Source organism: Gopherus flavomarginatus, chromosome 1 (genome assembly GCF_025201925.1).
Source record: "Gopherus flavomarginatus isolate rGopFla2 chromosome 1, rGopFla2.mat.asm, whole genome shotgun sequence".
Taxonomy (NCBI): Eukaryota; Metazoa; Chordata; order Testudines; family Testudinidae; genus Gopherus; species Gopherus flavomarginatus.
Genome location: NC_066617.1, coordinates 110110850 through 110131875, shown reverse-complemented (window position 1 = coordinate 110131875; position 21026 = coordinate 110110850). Strand labels below are relative to the sequence as shown.

Genomic DNA, 21026 nt, shown 5'->3' with positions numbered 1-21026 from the left:
TAGGGACACTGGCTAGAGCTTCTGGGGCATATGGCTGCAGGCAGGTCCCTGATAACTCATGCCAGGCTTCACATGAAGTGTCTCCAGGTGTGGTTCTGCTCAGTTTACAGGCCGAACAGAGACAGACTAGACCAGGGGTCCCCAACGCGTTGCTGCCGAAATGCCGTGGAAATTCGGCGGCATTTCGGCGGATGCTCTACTGCCACCACGGTCCTTGGTCTGGCGCCTGCCAGACAAAAAGATTGGGTACCACTGGACTAGACAAACCTCTGTCGCTGCCCACCAAAGTCAAACACTCCCTGGACAAGTGGAAGGACCCAACAAATGTCTGCACAGGGATCCCCTTCTTGGAAACTTCCCCATCATTACTGCTCACCATTGATGCATCCCTCATAGGGTAGTGTGCACATCTCAACAACCTCATGACAAAAGGCAAGTGGTCATCCATGGAGACAAGTCTTTACATCAACCTCTTTCAACTCAGAGAGGTCAGATGCGCTTACTTCCTTCCGCTGATCAGAAGTACACATACGGGGTCATAACAGACAACATAGCAGGCATGTACTGCATTACATAAACAAGGGGGGCACCATATTACCCTCCCTTTGCACAGAAGTACTAAAGCTATGGAACCTGGTGCCTTTCCTACAGGTTCACAATATCAGTGTTGTACCTTCCAGGAGTACAGAACCTGACTTCAGACAGTCTCAGCAACAGGTTCCCACATGACCACGAATGGGAGATGAACTCAGAAGTACTACACGACATATTCCGATGGTGGGGACACAGACCATAGACTTATTTGCCACTTAACCTAAACAAGAAATCTCCATCTTACTGCTCCAGGGCAGGCTTCGGAGAACACTCCTTAGGGGACGCTCTCCTCTCATGGAATAAGGGCCTTCTATACATCCCTTTATTATTAAAATTCCTGTAAAAAGTAAAGAGAGAGAGCAAATGTCATACTGATTGCTGTGGTACCCTTACCTGTCGCAGCTGGCAAGGTGTTTGCCAGCCCCTCTTCAGCCCACTCCATACCTCCTCTTGCAGAACGAAAGACACACTCTCCCCCGCAAACTGCAGATACTCCGTCTCAAGGCCTGGCTCCTTCATGGTTCAGCGCATAGAAAGATCCTGCTCTGAGAAGGTACAGAAAGTATTACTACACAGTAGGAAATCAGCTACTCGTCATACGTACCTGCAAAAGTGGACCAGGTTTCAGATTTGATGTAATTCCAAACAAATTTCCCCGACATCTGCTATTCTCCAAATGGAAATCAGGACTATCTCTTAGTTCACTGAAAGTACACCTAGCAGCCTTTCATCAACACATAGAGGGATACTGAGGTCGGAGTACCACTGTCTTAAAGGAAATGATGCAGGCTATCATAGATGGGAAAACTCAGGGTCCCTTATTCCCTTGCAAATGTTCCCCAGAAGGAAAAGAAAATCAAGACAGATCATGCTTCCCCAATGCTTAGCTTTTTGGAGAAGGGTAGTGAATGCACAGTAATTTAATTGAAAGAAGCCATCTATTTCCAGAGCCTATGCTAAACTATATAGAATCTCTAATGAAAAATGGGATAAATATGGCTCTGCCCATAAGGTAGACTTCAAGATATCCTCCTTGGGTTAAAAATAAAAAAAATCACTGTCTCTGTTGAGGGTGCTGTTGCCCCTAAAGATCAGTGAACAAAAGATTAGAAAGAATTTATTTAAAGGGGACATGATAGAACTTTGTTGGTGCTGCATGCTGCTTTGTCCTTTGTCTCAACTTCTTAAGCCCTTCACTATCCTAGCCTTTGTGGTTGTGGTTCACTCATCTATCAGTCTCCAGACTGGAGGACTGCTCTGTTATGAGAAACCATATTTGCAATTACTTCAAATTGACTGTTACCTGCTATCAAGTGTGCTGTAAGTGTAAAGTTACCTTTGAAGAAGAAAAGCAAACGTTTCTCATTGACTTTTTGCCTAAATCTATTAAAACTTACCAACAGACCCAGCAATGATTGACCTTGAATTGAATAATAGACAAATATTGTTTTACTACCCTTCACCAGAATACCAAGATAAGTGACATCTTGCCTTTTTACTGATAAAAAGATAGGCACATGTAGATACTTTCTTTGTTAAGTAAATGACACAGAACTCCACAAATCAAAGGTTAAGGTTTTAGCGGGATTTTAATGACCTGCAACAGCTACTTTTCCTCAAAAACTGATCTAAATATTCTGAACTGTATGTTTCAGGTCAAAACTCTCCAATTCAGTGATTGTAATATTTATAAGTAGTGTTTAAAAATATTTAATTGTTCTAAGTGATTTGCTGAAGACAGAGGTTAAAAGTTAGTATTTTTATTTTTAGTTTGATACTAATAATTTCAATTCCAATGACAGCCATAACATTGTTACCTTTGCTAACTTATAGTTTTCAGTCCATCTCTACTGTTCAGCAGTCGTATTCATATATGCACTTTATTCTGCAAGATCATTCAAACGCAGGTCACTGATGTAGTACATCACCTTTAATTCTCATTGGGTTACCATTAAGAAAGGGGTACCACATTTGCCCCTTAGTATAAGAAGCTGTGGAGCAGCCCATTCTCTGCAATGCACATCTAGCCTTATTGATTCCTAGCATAAAGGGATTAACACAGGTAACTAGATGCAGTAAAGATTGTTTATGCTTTAACCCCAGAACATTCTGTTTCACCATTTTGTAATTAGGGAGTTCACACAGCAGGGATTAGTTACAATTAATCCTAGGGGAGAATAGACAGTTAAATATAAATTGGTTTTGATTGGGTCTTTATACTCGCCTACTAAAGAAATGATCTTTTTATATATATCATAATTGAAAAGAAAAGGTTTTGCCACACCCACTATAGAATATGTGAAGCCATTTGTACCCCTAAATCCTCTTTTTCCTTGACTTTGTTTCTCAGACCACCAATTCTCCCTAGTCCTTCTCCTTCAAAATCCATTCCAATCCCACAGCCCTTCCGACCAGCAGATGAAGACCATCGGAATCAATTTGGGCAACGAGACCGCTCGTCTTCGGCACCCAATGTGCACATCAATACAATAGAGCCTGTCAATATTGATGTAAGTATCAATATACGTTTGATCAGTAACAGTGCAGTTGATCAGTTTTCTTAATACATGCCACTGTGCTCGTAAAACACACAGATGTTATTGTTCTAAATAAATCCTTGTTGATCTGCGTAAATCTTCATAAATCTTAACTAACAAAAGAAGAGTTTTTACCAGTCAGAGCTGGGAAAAAATCAGGCAATCCCTTCACAAATAATATTAAATCTCTCTTGACAATCATATCCCCACTCCTCCACACAAGCACATTGCCACAAACAGTTAGTTTTAAGATCAACTCCTGAACTTGTTATTATTGCTAGCAACACCCCACAGTGATGATTCTGAAAAGCCAGTAACAACTCTTGCAAGACATCCCAAGTATTGGAAATGTTGTTTTAAATGTTTGATTTCTTGTATCACTTACAATGGGAATAATGTTTCTGGCATTGGAGGATGTGATTCTTGCAATAAACTGAATTTGAAATTACCAGATGCTGCTTTGAATCTCAGAAATGGTCTGTTGTCCTATGTGTATCACCCTTAACATTCTCCTTGAACCTCCAATAATTTTCTACAATTTGATTGTCTTGAATTTTTTTGTCTGTATCCTTTGACGTTTTGGAGGCTGAATTTTACGATTTATGAAAATGAAGGACAAATACATTGTTTCGAACTAGGCATAATGCTGGCCAGCACTATGCAAACTATTGCTGACACCAGTATCTTCCCAGTTTTTCTAACACATACCTGTATCCTAGAGAGGAAAGGTGAGTGAAGTAATATCTTTTATTGGACCAACTTCTGTTGATGGAAGAGACAAGTCTTTGAGCTTACACAGAGCTCTTCTTCGGGTCTGGGAAATGTACTCAGGTGTGTCACAGCTAAATACAAGGTGGAACAGATTGTTTAGCATAAGCAGTTAACACACATTTTCAAGGGAACATTCAGTGAAGTGACCTGTTAACACCTCTCCAGTTATAGGGGGCGAAAGCTGGGGGAGGGGAGGGAAGGAAGGGGGAGAGATTTAATGGGTTATAGATAGTTGTAATAAGCCAAAAGTCCAATGTCTCTATTCAGTCCTCGATTTTTTTAGTTTCTAGCAAAGTCATTTGAAGGTGTGCAGGTTTCCTTTGAGGGTGATGACTGAGAGGTCAGATATAGAATGATTTTTTTGGGATAACTGTTCACTCACAGATGATATGGTATTTTTGTCTTTTAGCATTTTTCTGTGCGAGTCCATTCAAGAATGTAATGATTGTCTTATTTCACCTGTGTAGTTGATATTGGGGCATTTAGTGCACAGGATGAGGTATACTACATGTTGTGCTAGGCATATGTAGGATCTTGAAAAGTGTGTTGTGGAGGGTGTTGATCATTGTAGCAGTGGAGATATGTCTGCAGACTTTGTATCTGTTCTGGCAGGGTCTGGTGTTGCTTTGAATTGTTGTATCCTGGTCTCTGGGGAGTTGGCTTCTGATGATGAGATTGGAGAGATTGGGGCTATGTTTGAGGCCATAAGACAGGGTGCGGGAAAGATTTCTTTCAGGATGTGGTCTCCATTGACTATGAGTTTTAACTGTTTAATGATACCCCATATGGGTTCCAATGTGGGGTGATAGGTGACAACTGGCGATCTACAGTTGGAGGGGGCTTTACTTCTTCTATAGTGAAGCAGGTCCTTTTGGGGTGTATGGGTGGCCCATTCCTGATGTAATGTACTTCTCTGGTGGAGTGTCCTTGTTTGGTGAAGGCGGTTTTAAGTGTGTTAAGGTGTATATCCTGGAATTTCTCCTCAAAACGTGTTCTGTGGTATCTGAGTGCCTGGTTGTAGACAACAGATTTCTTGGTGTGTTTGGGGTGGTTACTGGATCTGTTAAAGTAGGTATGGTGATCCATGGGTTTATGTATATAGTTGTCCGTAGGGTTCCATTGTTGAAGCTAATCGTGGTGTCCAGGAAGTTGATGTTAGTGTGGGAGTGTTATAAAGAAGGTTTAATGGGTAGGTGGTCGTTTTAAAGTTGTGGAGTAAGGGAGTTTAGGTAGTCTGTCCAGAGGATGAAAATATCATCAATGTAGCCCAGGTATATCATTGGTTTCATGGTGCATTTGTTCAGAAATTCTTCCTCAAGGTGGCCCATGAAGAAATTGGCATATTGGGGAGCTATCCCAGTATCCATGGTTGTTCCCATGGTTTGGACAGAGTGTTGTCGAATGTAAAATTGTTATGGGTGAGGATAAAATGGATGAATTTGGCGATGTGATTGGGATACTAAAGCCTGAATCCTGGTTTTTAGTACCTTCACTTGTCCGTTAGCTTGCCCTCTGAAAATCACTGAGTTGTCAGTTGAGTTGTCTTGATTTAGCAGCAAAGCTACCAAAACATAAAGATGAACAAACTCCTTGAACCTGTGATCTAAGAAAGAGCAAAAGGTTAGTACAACACTTAAGGCTCATTGATGAAAAGAGATGCATGAAGGGAATTTGCATAACTTTTCTCTGTTCAAAAATTGCTGTTTGCTACTACTTGTAAAATTGCTCAGTTATTGTCCCTGGATATTTTGTAGCAAATACAATCAATGCATACTACATTGCAACCTAAAAGACCCTGATAAAATTAATCAACATCTTTGAAAAGAACTTGAGAGCATTTGGTGTAGAAATCAGGTACCTTGTTACAGGAAAAGCTTAAGGAAACTTTTGTGAATCAGTATCGTCCACTTAAGCAATTGGTGTCCCAGCTTCTGATGTGACATTCAAGAGCATTTTATGTCTCAAACAACATAACTAGAAAAATGATTCCTGATTTGGTTCAATTTTTCCCTTTTCATGTTGACTAATTGCAGGCCTAAATCAATACCTACAAGTATGCATTTGTTTTAACTAGCCTATACTTCAAGTTAGTGTTGAGTTACACTATTTGAAATTAAGTGATTTCTTAAAGTTTCATGCATTATTATATATATTTTGTGTGCTACTGTAATTATTAGATTGTAAGCTCTTCAGGGCAGAGGCTGGCTTTTACTCTTTGGATAATTCTTCGTTTGATGGAGCTTCAATCCTGATGGGGGCTTTTAGGCAATACAGTGATACAAATAATAATATATGAACCAGATACATACACTTGTGCTTTTGTTTGTAGGACTTGATTAGAGACCAGGGGTTACGAGGAGAGGGAGGTAAGTAATCTTAGAACTATCTTCTCTTACTAAATGTAATTACATGATTGCCGTAGCCCCTCCCCTTTGTACTACTTCATTCTTCCAAACACAGACACAGAGAGAAATGTGACGAGAGCAATGAAATGTATTTACATTTGTTTGTCCATGATGTTTAGCATCTGTCTGATCAGGTTTCAGTCATTCTAGGAGTAGGGGAGAGGGAAGGAGGAAAGGCTGTGAAATGGTAGCCAGTGTTTTTTTTTAATTTAAAAATAATTTTATTTCTAGAGAGGGGGAATCCCCTCTGTTCCTGATGGAGCCTTGAGGTTTCTCCCCAACATATACTTAACCTCCAATTCCATCCTCAAAGCCCTTTATGCCAGCCACTACCTTTCCACCTAAGGAGTCATCAAGGACTTCCTTTGAAGTCTGGCAACATGTTTTGTGAACCTGGCCATATGAACTGCTGTGTCTCGTAAATGGCATTAGATACTTGAGCTCCTTCTTCCCCTCTCCCCAGCTGAAGCTGCTGCTTTGCTGTACTGCATGCCTTTGTTAACGTGGGAAACAAATAATTATGACTATTAAAGGCTGGTCTCTTGTATGCCTTTCAACAGCACTGTTGTAGACAGCCTTAACTCTTAGCTAAGGCAAAATTAGTGAAAAAAGACAGAATTACCATTTTTCTTCATGTGTCACACATGAGCCCACAATCACTACTGTGAAGTCTGCTTTCCGTAGGAAGAACCCTAAGCACTGGCTGTCAAGGTCTTGTGAAAACGACTCCTTTGCTGTACTTAGTCACTTGAGATGACATAGCTGACTCTTAATAAAGAGGAGATACATGTAACCCCTCACCCAGCTCCAAATAATAAACAGGCCTGATATTTCCTATTAACTATGACTTGCTTCACCCCTCAGCAAAGTCTTAAGTTAGCCTGATCTCTCTAGCTCAGTGGCTAGGGTCTTGTACCTTAAGCTACAGCTGACTTTGGTTTTGTCATCTGTATCTGTTAACTAGTAAGGTGGTAGCTGGCTACTGCTTTGTGTTCCCAGGAGCTATGATTCCTTATACTGGCTCTAGTACCATCCCCTTTTTTTCCTCCTTAAATCCATGAACCTACTGATAAAGAATTTACCAGTTTTAACTATCTTGTATGTCTTGGTAGCTGTGGCTTTCAACAAGTTTTGCCCATTATGTCCAGCATTTAAATGTCATACTATCATGTCAGTTTTAACTTTGGTCATAAGCTGTCTGCTTAGCATCTGAGAACAATTGGCTATTCCCAGTCTTGAAAGCATATTTTTAATAATTGGAGATGTTTTTTTTCCCTTCAAAATCCAGAAGCAATCTATGAATAGGAGTCAAAGCCTCCTAGTTATTTCCCATGACTTCTTTCATTTCTTCTGTGTGTCTGTCTTCCTGTCTCTGCCTGCCCGTCTCTTTCTCTCTAACAGCCCCTTTGAACCAGCTGATGCGCTGTCTTCGGAAATACCAATCCCGGACTCCCAGTCCCCTCCTACATTCTGTCCCCAGTGAAATAGTGTTTGATTTTGAGCCTGGCCCAGTGTTCAGAGGTAGTTGGGCTCTTCTTTCTCATTTTCACCCCAAACAAAATAAGTAACACTACAGATGCTGTTTGTGCCTCACCCTCACACCGTGTGTATGTAAGTGTGTGAGTTTACCAAAACACCTCAATTTTTTGCTTGGCCTGGCTGGAATGCTTTGAATGTGCTTTTCACACATACTCACTTCCACTTTTGTACATATGCAACTACTGTATGTTAAATCTGACTTAAAGGTTCTAAAGCAAGGAATTTCAGAGTTAAGGTTTCCATAGTGTCCCTAATATAGCTTGTTCATTGCAGAGATCTCAGATTGCAGTGGAATGAGGCCAAGGACATAGTGACATCCTTAACTTTGAATTTCCTTGACTGTCAATTTAACGTTCTAAGAGTTTTCTATATTTAACATTCTGTTTTTTAAAACTACTATAAGAAATAAAATGCATATTGCAAACATTTCCCTTGATATTTTGTTAGGTCTTAGGCTTTTGGAGATCACGTAAGTGTCAACTTGCTATGATTCATATGTTTTCAGAGAGTTACACTGACATCAAGTTGGGGATTTAGATAAATTGGATCAGATGAGACACTAGTGCAGTTATTGCAGTTCTCTGCATAGTCCCATTAAAGTCAATACTTGTTTGTGTACTAAAACTACTAAACAAGACCATCATTTTGACTTCTTATCAGGCCTAAAAATCTCTCAGGCATGAGGCTGTCAATAGATCTGTTGTTGTTTTGTACAAAATCCCAGAGTACTCAGTGGAATTTCATGTACTAAAGACACGAAGTATTAAACAATAGCCTAGAATATTAGTGTGTGTGTGTATATATAGATAGATAGATAGTAATGGATAGTCCAGTGCATACTGTGTATGTTTTTCAAATACTACTATTCTGGCTGTTTCAAAGATTTTTGTTTCAGGATACTAAGAGCAATTCACTTTATGGACTAAACTCTTAGAAAATTGTTCCAATGATCTTTTTGAAGAGAGGCATTTGCTGTACAGTTTTCATCTAACAGACATGACTAAACAAATCAGAATTCATTTAATATTAATTAAAATATATCTTCAGATTGCAGGCTAATGGCTTGGTGTACAAGTTTCAGTCCAACAGAAGCTGAAGTAGTCAAACTGTAATTACTGGAAAAACTAGCCTTCTAGGTTACTCACAAATAGATTAACTAAAGCAGTTCTAACTTTGTGCTGTAACCATATTCTCATGGAAGGCTGAGTATTGTGTTGCTATTTCTGTATCTTCTGTTTAAAGTTGAGTACAAGAACTTATCTCTAAGGAGGAAACCATTCTTGTTGAACTTTGACATTACAGCTAAAATCTATAATCTAATAAGGTTGTAGGAAAATTGCATCTTTCCTTTAAATGTCAGACAGTTAAGTTGAAATATTTGTAATTCAGAAACATGGTAAAATTAACACACAAAGCTTAGCTACTACAATATTAGTATAAAAAGGAAGAAATACTAAAGTATTCGATTTAAAAATAAAACCCCACCCTTGCAAAATCAATGGTTTCCACAAGTCTGCTTAGGTAAGACACCTGGCACATTTATCAGTACTAGTGCTTCACACCTTTATGATAATATTCTAGCTACTCCTTCCCAACCTTTATGATGACTTTTCATGATGGCCTGTGTATCCTTTTTGTCTGCTCCCCTTTTCAATGCTGGGTTTTGGAGCAGTGAGATCAAACCTAATTGAAAGGGCAGTAGCAGCCATGGTCTTTGTCTGGCAGACTGGTATGCCTTGAAAAGTAGGAACCATTGAGCTAGTGCAGCTGTTATTAATTGGGATTTTAATACTGCTTCAGCAAAAGTCTCCTTTCTAACCAGAATGGAGCTGCTGCATGAATTAGAGGAAAAAAAAAAGTGGCTTCTACCAATTCCTCAAGCACCACTGTAATAGAAAACATCTGTGAAATATTGGAGGTCTTGCATGGTGACATGTAATGTTTAGCAGAGCAGCACAAACTTAACTAAAAAGTGGCCCTGTTTTATGTCCCTCATATTGGGAGTGTCAGTTTAACCTCGCTACTAATAATTATAGGATATTTTAGAAAGCAGTGTCTAGTTTGAAGTGGTCTGTATAAACAGGCATTGAAGCTCTGAAATGCAATCCTGTTGTTAGTGACATTTTTCTGTGTAGCTTTGTTTACATACACTGTATGCTAGGCAGATGGACTGCTCTTTTTGTATTTAATGGAATAAAACTCAAGCAGTTAACTAAAGTACTTGTTCTTTTGAATCCCCAGTGCACTCTAGTATGCTACTTTGAAATAAGTGCTCTCTGCTAGCAGCTAGCTTTGAAACAGCCAAATGAGATGGCACTTGAGGACTCAACTGGAAAACATCCCTAGTTTTTATAGTCAATCAATTTTAATCCCAATTTTGTTGCATCTCTGCAATTGTCAGGGCCCTAAAAAGTTGGCAACAGCAAGTCTGGGAAGCTGGCTCTGTTAACTAAAGTATTACATTTTTATTTTTGTGTTAAAAAAAACTGGATATATCAAAAATAATGTGTAGTGGTGTTTTTGTTGTTCAAAGAGACTGTCCTTTTAATAAATCAGTAACAAGACATTGAAGACTCTTTGGCATACAGGGATGTTTGCTGTAGATTAAATTTTGGTCTTTCCTTCTTTCTGAGTAAGACTTCAGTACTAATCAGATATTAATACAGTATTCCTAAGTTCACGTTCCTGTACTCTTAACATTTACATTTGTGTTTGGAGATACTGCATCTTAAACACAATTCCTGCACTTAATATTTTTTTACAATAAATTAATATATACACTGGCTTTATAAAAAAAATTACATAAATCTTCAATTTATCTAATCTCCAATTTAGGTTCAACCACGGGTTTGTCTGCCACCCCACCTGCCTCCTTGCCTGGGTCCCTTACCAGTGTGAAAGCTTTACAGAAGTCCCCTGGACCACAACGAGAGAGGAAGTCATCCTCATCCTCAGAAGACAGGAATAGAATGGTAAGGGGCAGATCAACTATGTATTACTGCTTTTGTATTAGGCATCCTTATTCCTTCATCAAAGCCATCTAGAATTATTCTGGAGAAACTGATATTTGCTATCATATACGTTAAGCCAATAAATAAGATAACAGAACAACATTAGGCTACTTGGACTGATGTATGAATCAGTTGTAAATCACTGAGTATAAACAGGTTTTCCAAAAGATTCTATATACTTCATAGTGTGATGCTGATCTCCCTGAGAGAAAAACTTTTAAAATTGTTGTACATCTGACAAATTTTAGCTTCATGATTCTAGATTTAGCCTAACCCCCTGAAAGTTACTGGGTTTTTAAAATTCACAATTTAACCATTATTTGTCTTTCAAATTCCAACCTAGTCATGGGTTTTTTGGTTTATTAATAATATCTCAGTTTTACTAGTGACAACTACCAAAAATCTGACTCAGTGATGAATGCCTCCATGATAGGAAAGTATTTAGTGCACCTCTGTGCCAGAGTATAGAGGTACAGTATGTGCTCATCTTGAAAAAGGTCACAAACACTTAAGAGTAAAGATTAAATTATAAATAAAATATTACTAAGTACTTACTCTGGAAATCAAATGAAAATAAATTTTGCCTGATGATAAATGACCTATTAAGGCTTCAGGTTTAGAAAGATACCCAAGTAGCCTTTAGCTGGGAAGAAACCTGTTTTAATGAAGATTACTACAGTTGCATTTCTTTTCAAAGAAAACCCTTGGTCGACGGGACTCAAGTGATGATTGGGAGATACCAGATGGGCAGATTACAGTCGGACAAAGGATAGGATCTGGATCATTTGGAACAGTCTACAAGGGAAAGTGGCATGGTATGTAATCATTGTGGCAAAGTACTGTTATAGAGCTTCATAGGGGAAATTGTCTGGTTGTCTTTTTATTTAATTTTTCATTTATACAAAGCAGTAGATCAAATGTGTGATATTGGAACTTCAACAAGTTAAGAAACAGATATCTTGTTAATTTTAGTGAGTAAAGTAATTATCACACTAAAGATTAATCCTAATTACTCATGAGCCTGAGGTGTCCATCTCTTATTGAATAAAGATTTCCAAAAGTATGCGTACGTGTGTTATGATCTATGTTGCATTTCCTCATTGAGTGATCTCTGTATACTATATACTTGTTCATTTTGTTTATTAAATGGCTATTTTTAAGGTGATGTGGCAGTGAAAATGTTGAATGTTACAGCACCCACCCCTCAGCAATTACAGGCCTTCAAGAATGAAGTAGGAGTGCTCAGGTAAGAATGTGTAAATTATCTTTTTGATGACATTAGATAATCAATATGTATTTACATAGCTTCAGGAGTTATAACTCTTGTGTATTCCATTCTGAACACTGTGCTTATTCCCTTTATCATAATATTCAGAAGCAGAAATAACTAGCATTTTTCAGAAATATTTTGGACCTATTCCTAGTTTTTTCTTTCTAAAGATAAATTTGAACAGTGAGCAATTCTTGACCTGTCATCAGAAGTGTTTAAATCCTTCCATATACTGAAAAAAGTTTAGAATACTGCACAAACCCAGGTTGTGATATTTCCTTGATGAAACCTGCATTTGTATATTAGTACATCTAAAGGCAGTCACATCATCTGGATTGTGAAATTTCCGTTAGTGCTTTCATTGATATCCAGTGAAAATTTTCTTCTTCAGGAAAACACGACATGTGAATATTCTACTTTTCATGGGTTATTCAACAAAGCCTCAGTTGGCTATTGTTACACAGTGGTGCGAGGGCTCCAGTTTGTATCACCACTTGCATATCATTGAGACCAAATTTGAGATGATCAAACTCATTGATATTGCACGACAGACTGCACAAGGCATGGAGTAAGTATTGCATCACTTGTTTGCAAATGAACTTTGAGATAATATTGAATTCTTCTTTCTCTTTTGCTCTGAACTTGAAGTGCAAAATTAAGTCAATATCTATGTGCCACGGCCAGAGTCCTATCCTGATGTATCACATCATTTTATAACAGTACTGAGTTATTGCTGCTGAAGAAAAGAGTAAAATAGGCCTTCTAATGTACTGCTGTTAGAAGCATGGAGATATGTTACTCAGCAAGGAATATTGTTCCAAGAAATAATATTTCACCAGGAAATAAAGGTACTTAACAAAAATTAAAGGTAATTAGATAAACTTTAGTATGTCTAACTTTAGTTTAGTCAGTCTGTTCATCAAAGCCCCTGTAGTTCTCGTGTTAAGAAGAGTGAAACAGTAAATTTGCAGAAATCTGAAAATCTGTAGCCAGAGTATTTGATTAAAAACCAAATCCTGCAAATCCTTTAGGTATTGCCAACACTTCTATTACAGTGGATGATCAATTCTAATATAAAACATAGAGTTTCAAGACTGAAGGAAGAATATTTATCAAAAAGATGGGATGCCAAGGTTTAATTATGAGCTCGGAGATATAGTTTCAGGTTTAAAGCAAAGGACCAAATCAGTAGTCGTCATGATCTTTAACCTGAGACTTATTAACACTGAGATTTTACCTAAAAATCCTAAAATAGCAGTAAAACAATAACTTTAGGGCTATAATCTGTTGATTACTTTGAAAATTCATATGTGTGCTGCTGTTTGTAGTTTAGAATACAATCATATTTCATGCATTCAGTGAAAAACTTGTGTTGAATTATGTACAACAGTTGTAAATATGGGATCTGCATTTTGGCATTTTGCAATCTCTACTTGCCTTCTAGTAATTTATACAGTTTTACACATTTTAGGATCCGCATCCACAGGCATCTAGTACCTTACAATAAAAAATAAAATAAAAATAAAACAATCACTCTGAATGCGCAATGAGACAGAACTCTGCAATATACCAGAGAAGGCAGATTACCTCATCAGCATTCAGGATCAGTTTCAACCTCCAGTTCTGATACAGATATTTGAGTTTCTAATTTAAATACTAGAATTTTGTATTTGAATAATACAGCTATTCCTATCAACCTTAAAGAGCTCAGGTGATCCTGCAAGGACTGTGTGAGTAATCCTAACACATAGGTAGTCACACTGAAGTCAATAGGACAATTTGTGTAAAAAAAAAAGGTTTATTGGACCCATATTCTGTATTTCAACAAATTAAAATGCTAGTAAGTTCAAGAGACCCTCTGACTGAAAAATTATCACAGTGACTAAAGTTAATAATAGTTCCAGTAGATAAGATGCTATGCTGAATACAGTGGTATTTTCAGTCAAGACTTGGTGTCTAGGGATCACCATAAAGAAGGCTGGAAGGTGGAGCTGTTCAACACAGAAGGTCAATTCAAAAGCTTTGGTTGACATTCCTCGATGCTGGCTTCGAATGTTGAGTTAAAGACAAATGAAAAACAAGGTTTCTGCAACACAGCTGGTGGTTATTCTTCAGCAATGCCAGATGTGACACTAGAAATCTAATTCTTTCTGTAAAACTGCTCCTGGTTTGATAGGACTATCAAGGGTAACTGAAGATTTACTACTTTGACTCTGTGCATTTTTAATATGTAAACTGTTTGTTGCTTCACTAGAGTAGAGAGCGTACATTGAACTGCTGATGAATGAAACATCCTTTAGCCCACCCATCCCAAAACATTCTTTGTTTCTTTTCAGTTACTTGCATGCCAAGTCAATCATCCACAGAGACCTCAAGAGTAATAGTATCCTTTCCTAAAGATGTGACCTTGGAACATGACACGAAGCCTCTTTCATGTGCCAGAAATGAACTTCCCAAAGTGAAAAGCAGCTCATAAATGATTCTTCTCAGAAATGTTAGGGAAGAATTGACATTTGGGTGGGAATGGGGTAATAGTACCAAGAACAGAAAAGAAATACTCATTGCACCTTATAATACGTTCACAAAGGGAAAGCAAGTTTTGTTGAAGTATCAGCATTCACTTCAGATGACCATTCGGCTTATGAACATGGCAGGACCCTGACAACTCACTCACAGACTTCCGCTATATCTGCTGTTTCCAGCAGCCTTTTAAGAATTTGACATTGTAATATGATCATCTGGTCCACAGTCTGCTTAGTACTAGTCTAACCATTATAGTTATCTTTAAAGCAGGGGTTCCCAAACTTGGTTCACAGCTTGTTCAGGGTAAGCCCTTGGCTGGCTGCGAGATGCTTTGTTTACCTGAGCATCCGCAGGTACGGCCACTCGCAGCTCCCAGTGGCCATTCCTGGCCAATGGGAGCTGCTTTAGATGATAGGACTTCACAGGTGCTGGCTATTTGGAATCTAGGCCTATGCGAGAACTGATCACTTGAAAATTATACTCTGTATGGATGCTACAAACTGGTACACCTAACACTGCAGGCAGAGGGTCATTTAATGTGTTCGTGCTTGATAGGAATCAGTAGGGTCAGTGCTTTTCCTTTACATCTCCTCCATAGATATATTTCTTCATGAAGATCTTACTGTAAAAATAGGTGATTTTGGTCTAGCCACAGTGAAATCACGATGGAGTGGGTCCCATCAGTTTGAACAATTGTCTGGGTCCATTCTATGGATGGTAAGTAAAGGGGAATGATGTAGTCCTTTCAAATTATTTGACTGTAGATGGCCTTTGAAACGTCAGCTCCTATTCTTTCAAAAGGTTTCCATTTTGACCAAAGGTCTCTAAACACCACCCCTCAAGCGTGCAGACGTATAGAATCTGACTTAAGCTGACATGGTAAAGATTAATTAAATTAATATTTGTAACTCTTCTTTAAATACATTTTTAAAAAATCAGCAAAATCTGAAATGTTCTCATGTTTGTTTAAAAGTAATTTGCTTTTAAGTTTGATATATTCAAGTGTGGCTTTTGTGAAGAAACTGTCATAAAGATTATCCAGATTAATTACCTGTTCGGAAAAAACTTATTGAAGGACTTTTGTTTAGCCCAGCTTCAGCCTTCACCCACACCTTAAAACTTTGATGATGGTCAGGGTTGTTTTAGCACTGTTGTAATTCCAGTTTCAGAATTGCTTCTCAGTCTCTAAAGTGTCAGTTGGCCTGTCATAGTACAGTAATGAACTCACCCAGTTTGGTAGCCAATGGATTTAGAAATTCATGTTCAGATCCACCATATTAATGCTGTAGCCCCAGCAGTTCTACAGAGCCATCCCTTGGATATGGAGAATCAGAGCAACAGCTCCAGGCCCCATGCTTCAGTGTGTGTGTCATGCAGGAGGGAGGGTTAGGGGTGCCTGGGGGGGGCAGGCCAGCCCAGGGGGTGGGGTTACAGGTTCAGGGGACCAGGCTGGCCTGGTGCCAGCAGCAGGGGTCGGGTCGCACTCACTGCCGGGAAACACGCATTGTATTTCTTACTCACCTGCTGCTGCACTGGCCTTAAGTGTCCTAGCGCTTCCAGAACATGCCAGCGCCAGGCAGACCTCATCCATTGCTCTTCTGCGCCGGACCTTTCTCATTTCTGGGAGCCCCTAGCACAGGGGGCCCCTTAGCCCCTAGCACTGGTGCCACCATGCGACTCTCCATCTTCCCTCACCCCCCAAGCACTGGTGTCTGTTCCCCACACCAGATTTCACCTGTATACAAAATATTAAGGGGGGGGCCCATACAGGCTGATTTGTCCTGAGTCCCGCACCCTGTGAGGGACTGCCCTGGTTCTGGAGCAGAGCTGGCTCCAGGCACCAGCACAGCAAGCAGGTGCTTGGGGTGGCCAACGGAAAGGGGTGGCATGTCCGGCTCTTGAGTGGCAATTCGGCAGCGGGTCCCTCAGTCCCTCTTGGAGGGAAGGGTCTGACGCTGAATTGCTGCCGAAGAATGAAGCGGTGGAGTTAGAAGTACCGATCACAGGTTTTTTGTTGTGGTGGTTTTTTGCTTTTTTTCCCCTGCCGCGTGGGGCAACAAAAACACTGGAGCCAGCCCTGTTCTGGAGTATCTGTTTCCAGCAGTGGACCTGAACAAATCCAAGTACATGTTTCCAAAGTTACAAGATTTTAACAAATACCTCTGAGACAGCAACTAACTGAGAGTATGGCTACACTTGAAATTTCAAAGCGCTGCCGCGGGAGCGCTTTGAAGTGTGTGTGTGGTCGGAGCGCCAGCGCTGGAAGAGAGCTCTCCCAGCACTGCACGTAAATCACATCCTCTATGGGTGTAGCTTGCAGCACTGGGAGCTGCGCTCCGAGCGCTGCTGCACTGATTACACTGAGGCTTTACAGCGCTGTATCTTGCAGCGCTCGGGGGGGTGTTTTTTCACACCCCTGAGCGCTAAAGTTGCAGCGTTGTAAAGTGCCAGTGTAGCCAAGGCCTGAGAGAAATTGGGTAATCAGTACTGAGGACAGAGAGAGAGCATGGAAGCCTATATGTTTTCCTATTGAGCAGTTGGAGCCTAAAACTGAAAGACTGCATTTGCATGGCACCTCACTTGATGTTGTTTCCCTGCTTGCTTGTTCTTTTTTTAAAGCAAAAGTTTCATATTTGCTGTGCAAGATGGCAGCCTGAGGTGGTAAAATGCAGAATAATGCTCTTTCCTTTTACAGGCACCAGAAGTAATCAGGATGCAAGATAAAAACCCTTATAGCTTTCAATCAGATGTATATGCATTTGGGATTGTTCTTTATGAGCTGATGACTGGGCAGTTACCATACTCGAACATCAACAACAGGGACCAGGTAAAGAGAGCATGGGTTTGGGGAGGCTTTGATAGCACTTTCTCACTAGTCTGTTGTAGGTGTTAACTGCAATGTAGAATAATTTAGGCTGGTGAAATGAACGAGCTAATGTTTTTCAGCTGTCCCTTTTCAGTGTAGACCCACTTTGGTCAGGTAGCACCATTCTCACACCTCTTTTAATTCTTTTCTGTTTTTCTTACTGCAAGTGTGGGTTTTCAGATTCTGAAAACTGTGTGGCAGGAATCTGCTTAAAGAGAGAACTTGTTATTTATGGTAATCTAATTTAGTTTTAATGATCTGCAGAAAGCGGGTGATCTTCTGTATATTTACATTTATCCACCTTCCTCCTTCCTAATTACTTCAAATTAACATAGGCTTAAGAAAGAGTTCAGAAAAAGAACTGTAAGTAATTGTGTCCTATATTCAGTTCATACATTGAAAAGCGCATACATTAGTTAATTGAAATTCAGGATTTCAAGCAGCTCCCAAGGACTGCTTAGTGAAACACATGCCTTTCCAAAGTGTGCATATCCTGGAAGAAGATTACTTACTTGTGACCAACTAATCAGTAAGTCATGCAGTGTTGAGGGAACATAATATGCCTCCATGTGACAATGTTCAGAGACCTTACTTGCTTCATAATTTTTCAGTTTAATGTGGAAAGTGTGTGTGTGTGTGTGTGTGTGTGTGTGAGATAGCCTTTAGTGAAAACTGTCTAAGGTCTGGGTGATGCCATTTGTTACATTTTGTGTCTCCATCCCTGTTCTTGTAGTGTCAATACTGAGAAATGCAGCCATAGCAATGTTCATCCATAGAACTTAATTTTATATGGCTGTGTGACAGGATGCTATCAGCAGCACCCTGATCACTGACATTGATGCAGCCTAGAGAAGGCTGAAGGCCGAGCTGAGGGCAATTACACACTTTCTGATGGGGGACTGCGAGCATCTGGGTGGCAATCACTGGGTTAACAAGGTAATTGGGGAGAACATAAGTGGAGGAAACAGTCAGCAAGGGGCAGCCTGAGATGGGCTTAGAGGGTGAGCCTGGGCCGGGGAGTGAGGGCTGCAGAGAAGCCTACCCTTGCTATAAGCCTGTGTTGCATGCTGCTGTTATGTGAGAGGGGAATGAATACACACTTTGGTGAAAGATAAACAGCCTGGTGTGTGTTTGTGACTGAGCCCTTGTCCAGACTACCCCGCCGTATCGGCGGGTTAAAATCGATTGCTCGGGGATTGATATATCGCGTCTAATCTAGACGCGATATATCGATCCCCGAGCGCGCTTATATCAATTCCGGAACTCCATCAACCCCAACGGAGTTCCGGAATCGACACGGAGAGCCGCGGACATCGATCCCACGCCGTCTGGACGGGTGAGTAATTCGATCTTAGATATTCGACTTCAGCTACGTTATTCACGTAGCTGAAGTTGCGTATCTAAGATTGATTTTCCCCCCCCAGTCTGGACGAGCCCTGACAAATCAACTGAACTGGCCAGGCACTGAGGTTCACCAGATAGTGACAGAGGCACCCTGTGACAGGCTGCTTCCATATATGTCAGAATGCTTCACAGTTCATCGGATCTTGAGTGACTCATTTGCTTTCTTGTTTCTGCATTCTACATCTTTTAAAGGAGGGGAAAATGCCGACATTCTCAGCCAGCAGGCTGTTACCACTTACAAGTTGTACTTGGCCCTGTTTCATTTTAATTTTTCGACAGCTCATGAATCAGTTTTGTCTGCCTGGTGATAGAAGACATGGATGCTGACTGTTGTTTTCTGAAACAAATTTTAAACCACAGGTGCAGCTGATGTGTAAAATGCAGTGAAATGCCTTGAGTTTATCTTCCTCAGTCCATTGACTGAAAAGGATGTAAACAGGGCGCTGTATGCTTTGACAGTTCTAGGCCACGAAGAAAACAAACAGTTTAGCTATGACATGAAAAGTTAAGTCCAAGTTTGACAATGGGCAAAATCTATGTCACTGCTGCTTATTGGCTCTGTGATGTAATTGAACTCTTGCATGCCTGTTTATAGATTATGCAGGCCTTAGATTAGGACTACTGTTCTTGTGATGGTCCCCTACTTGTAAATATTTAAAAAAAAATAAAGTCCTTAATGTTATTTAAACCCGTAATATTGAAATCAGCAAACAAAAACAAATTATCAATAATTTCAGTGTTAAATATTTATTGTAGTCTAAAGAATGTTGTCTCCTGGATGGCAAAATGTCTGCAGAAGCAAGGGGGAGACTAGACAAGTTTTTACGTAGGATACTTAGTTGGTGCTTGCCAGTTTCCAAAGATGTTGTGTGGGATCTTCAGGCTATCTCCTAAAGGGAGGGCAGAAGCTCTTTGGGACCAAAGTTTAAAGAAGGAGCAGTAGAATATGTTAATTTAAGCAGCCTCCATATGTAACTTGACATGTAATTGCTTTGCCTCCCATACCAGACATAAAATAATTATATTTCTTTAAATGTGAAGTCACAACACGCCTCCTGGATCCATCTGGCTAGTTATTCAGCAAAGGTAGCGATTGTCTATTACAGCATGAATAGATCTTTGAACAGTTTGAAGAGGTGTTTGAATATCAATGGAATGTTCAGGCTCCATTATATTTGACTTTGGTTTGACATCATAATGTCTGCTCGATATTTCTAAAAGAAGATGCACCAGAATATACTTTGCCTTCCCACTAAATATTTATTGAGTTGGAGTTGTGCGCTTCAGTTTTAGTCCTTTCTGAAATGCAGGCCTTCCCTGTTCAATAAATTGGTATGGAAAATGCAAGATCTATTTCCAAACAAGGCAGACCTATAGCACTCTGGCTCAGTAGAAGTGCAGCAATCTCTCCTTTCCCAATATGTTAAGAAAATTAGTCAGAAGAGAATCAGGAGAATTTATGATGGAAAAGTACGGTGCCATATGTTTCTTTAATTGTCCTAAGGTGTGAAATTGCCACTGACTTCTGGATAAAATAGCGCAAAATCATTAAATGGCACAGAATATTTATCCTTTAGTCCCGCAACAGAGCCATTTAGTCTTTTTATTATAACCTTTTTCGGTGTTCGAGACTTGTTCCTTATATACATTCCTGCAAATAGTATTGTCTACTAGCATTTATGGTTCCCTCTTAGTTCCTTTTTAAAAGAGGAATGGAAAAAAGAGCATAACTCCTTTTCTACTGAAATGATTTATGAAGTATATCAGCAAAGTCATTAGTCTCAGACTGTACTATGCCAGATACTTCTATATATGTGCAGAGAACTACTGCTGGAATATGGACAGTTAAATATGTGTAATTCTTTCGGATTTGTTACATGGTTTTGTTTGATGAACTTTCCCTTTCCCTTTTTCTTTAAAAAGATCATTTTTATGGTGGGACGAGGATACCTGTCTCCAGATCTCAGTAAAGTGCGTAGTAACTGTCCAAAAGCCATGAAGAGGCTAATGGCAGAGTGCTTGAAGAAGAAAAGAGATGAGCGACCCCTCTTTCCACAGGTAAAAAATGTCCCCATTTTGGATTGAGGTGGCAGGTAAAGTAATCTG

At 39.7% G+C, this 21026-nt stretch overlaps 1 protein-coding gene across 2 annotated transcripts in view; it reads left to right on the top strand.

Annotated features, from left to right (window-relative positions):
• Positions 1–21026, top strand: part of BRAF (B-Raf proto-oncogene, serine/threonine kinase) — a 107938-nt gene that overhangs the window by 70626 nt on the left and 16286 nt on the right. For both annotated transcript variants that reach the window (XM_050918706.1, XM_050918698.1), the window contains 10 exons: positions 2945–3104; positions 6232–6268; positions 10682–10818; positions 11555–11672; positions 12019–12103; positions 12519–12695; positions 14464–14510; positions 15249–15367; positions 17346–17477; positions 20844–20978. In XM_050918706.1, coding sequence (XP_050774663.1) covers positions 2945–3104; positions 6232–6268; positions 10682–10818; positions 11555–11672; positions 12019–12103; positions 12519–12695; positions 14464–14510; positions 15249–15367; positions 17346–17477; positions 20844–20978 — 1147 coding nt within the window. The remainder of the gene's footprint in view (positions 1–2944; positions 3105–6231; positions 6269–10681; positions 10819–11554; positions 11673–12018; positions 12104–12518; positions 12696–14463; positions 14511–15248; positions 15368–17345; positions 17478–20843; positions 20979–21026) is intronic.